General features: G+C 22.0%; 1 protein-coding gene across 1 annotated transcript, besides 3 other annotated features; it reads left to right on the top strand.

The window, feature by feature from the left end:
• Positions 1 to 273: 273 nt before the first annotated feature.
• EDI_205130 (uncharacterized protein) lies at positions 274 to 751 on the top strand (the record flags this gene model as incomplete). Its single annotated transcript, XM_001740438.1, has 2 exons — positions 274 to 422; positions 541 to 751. The coding sequence occupies 2 exons, from the start codon at positions 274 to 276 to the stop codon at positions 749 to 751; spliced, it is 360 nt and encodes a 119-aa protein (XP_001740490.1).
• Positions 382 to 559: a microsatellite.
• A 43-nt stretch (positions 752 to 794) lies between the features above and the next one.
• Positions 795 to 820: a sequence feature (AT_rich).
• Positions 821 to 842: 22 nt separating this feature from the next.
• Positions 843 to 1,630: a repeat region.
• The last annotated feature ends 892 nt before the right edge of the window (positions 1,631 to 2,522 follow it).

The following is a 2,522-nucleotide window of genomic DNA, read 5'->3' as shown; positions in this document are numbered from 1 at the left end:
TTAATACAGAAATCGAATTAGAAAGATATAACTAATAATATACAAATATATTCTTCTCATATTTAATCACAAATATTTACATCTAATAATATTTTCTACTATTTTTTATCTTTTAAACAATTAACAAGAATTAATTTGCAACATGATAATTCATTTCAATATTCTATCAAACATAAACACTATGTTTTAAACAAACAATGAAGACAATCATTACATTTAAACAACAATTAAGAAATAATAAACAACATCACAAATCAATATAATAATATAATGATGAATACGAATAAAATACATAATTTCGTGACCCTGTTTGTTAGTGTTTATTACTTTTATTATAATTTCTATTTAACAAATTATTCTAGGTCAACACTTCATTCATTATTCTATTTCTTTATTCTATGTAGTTTCATTTCTTATTGTTTGTTTATTATGTATTATTTATATTAACTTCTTCTTATTCTTTATTTTTCATTCTTCTAGTTTTATTTATTTTCATATCAAATATTGATATTATTATCATTCTTTTGTATTTATTATCAGTGCCTTTTTCTCTATTTCTTTCATTGTTAAATTTCTTTTGTTAATGAATTGGTATCATTTTGTATTGTTATTCTTTGTGTATTATTTATCTTTTTCTACCTTTCTTATTGCTATTTCATCTTATTATTATATTAGTGTTTGTTTTGATTTATCTCTTCATTTTTTCTCTCTGTCTTTATATTATCACAATTATCAGAATGATTTAAAATGATATCATTATTTATTATTTCTCTAACATTTCTAATTTCTCTTTCTTTTATTTTAATTTATTATTAATTATCATCATTTATTTCTCATTATTTGATTGTTCTTTTTATTTGTATTTTCATTTCTATTTCATTTTCATTTATATCATTATTATGTGATATTATCATTAATTATGATGAGATGTTTTGATATTTCTTATTTTTTATTATTATTATTTTCTTATGTTATTATTATTGTTATTTAAAACAATAAAAATGAAATGATGTTTATTAAAATGATAAAATAATAAATAAAATAATGTGTTACAAACGTGTATTTAGTTATTTAATCATCTTATTTTAATCTGATATTTATTAAATTAAAATGGAAGAGTTAATAAACAAGAACACTCATTTCTTTAAAGAAGAAATAGAAACACTTCCAAATATTCAACAATCAATTGATGATATTAATAAACATTATCATTATTATTTAGGATGTATTAAAAATGAAATATTTAAAATAAAACCAGATGAAACGTATTCAGAAGCTATTAAAAGAGGAGAAGGAATATTTGATAGAATGGATGAAACAGAAAGAAGAAGAAAACTAATAATAGAAAAAAGTCAAGAAACAATTAATCAAACAGAAATATTAATAGATAAACTGATAAAGATAATAGAAGAATGTAATAAAGATGAAGAAATACTAAGTAAAACACGGAATGAAATAATCAATAAAATCATTTCAATTGAAGAAATGGTCATGAAAGATAAACTATTCAGAACACCAGAAGAAAGTGATAAAATCATACAATCATTTAACAAAAAGAAACAAGAATGGTTTACACAATATAGTGATTATTTTGAGAGGAAGAAGAAAAAAGAAGAAGAAGACGATAAGACCAATATAACAACAGATGTATTTAATGCTTATACAAATGATACTACAGATGTATCTGAACAAAATATTCCAATTAGAGGAAGTATAAGATTGAAAAATCATGAAAAAGGAAAATTGAAAATATATTTATATCCAAATGAACCATTTAATCAAGTAGAAGAGAGTGATGCAATTGCTATTTTAGTTGTTGGTCAAACAGGAAGTGGTAAAACAACATTATTAAATAGTTTTGTAAATGCATTATATGGAATCAAGATAACAGATGATTTTAGATATATAATTATAAATGAAGATAATTTAAAACAATGTAGAGATCAATCTAAAAGTCAAACAAGTAAAGTTTCAATTTATAATATTAAAAGAACAAAAAGAACACCTCCAATAAAAATAATAGATACACCTGGATTTGGAGATACAAGAGGAATTGCATATGACAAAGCAATTATTAAACAAATAAAAGAAGCATTTGAAACAAAAGTATTTGATTTAACTGCTATTTGTTTTGTTGCACCATCTAGTAATGCAAGACTAACAGCAAATCAAAAATATATATTTGGGAATATTATTGATTTATTTGGGAATGATGTGAAAAAGAATTTTATTGCTATGCTCACATTCTGTGATGGTAAAACACCACAAGTTATTAATGCATTACAATCGCAAGATTGTATTTTCAGTTCAGTTATTCCTGAAATAGATGAACCATGGTATTTAAAATTTAATAACTCAGCTATTTATGATGATAATACTGGAGATGAATTTACACAAATATTTTGGAAATTAGGCATGAAGAACTTTGATGACTTTATTGAAAAATTAAAAAAATTACCAAAAAAGTCATTAGAACAATCCAGAGAAGTTTTGAGGAGAAGAGAACGTATTAAAGCCCAAAT

The sequence above is a fragment of the Entamoeba dispar genome, genomic scaffold, assembly GCF_000209125.1.
Source record: "Entamoeba dispar SAW760 scf_1105229462941 genomic scaffold, whole genome shotgun sequence".
In the NCBI taxonomy this organism is placed as follows: domain Eukaryota; phylum Evosea; order Mastigamoebida; family Endamoebidae; genus Entamoeba; species Entamoeba dispar.
Note: the sequence above shows the minus strand (reverse complement) of the source record. Positions and strands in the feature narration are given on the sequence as shown.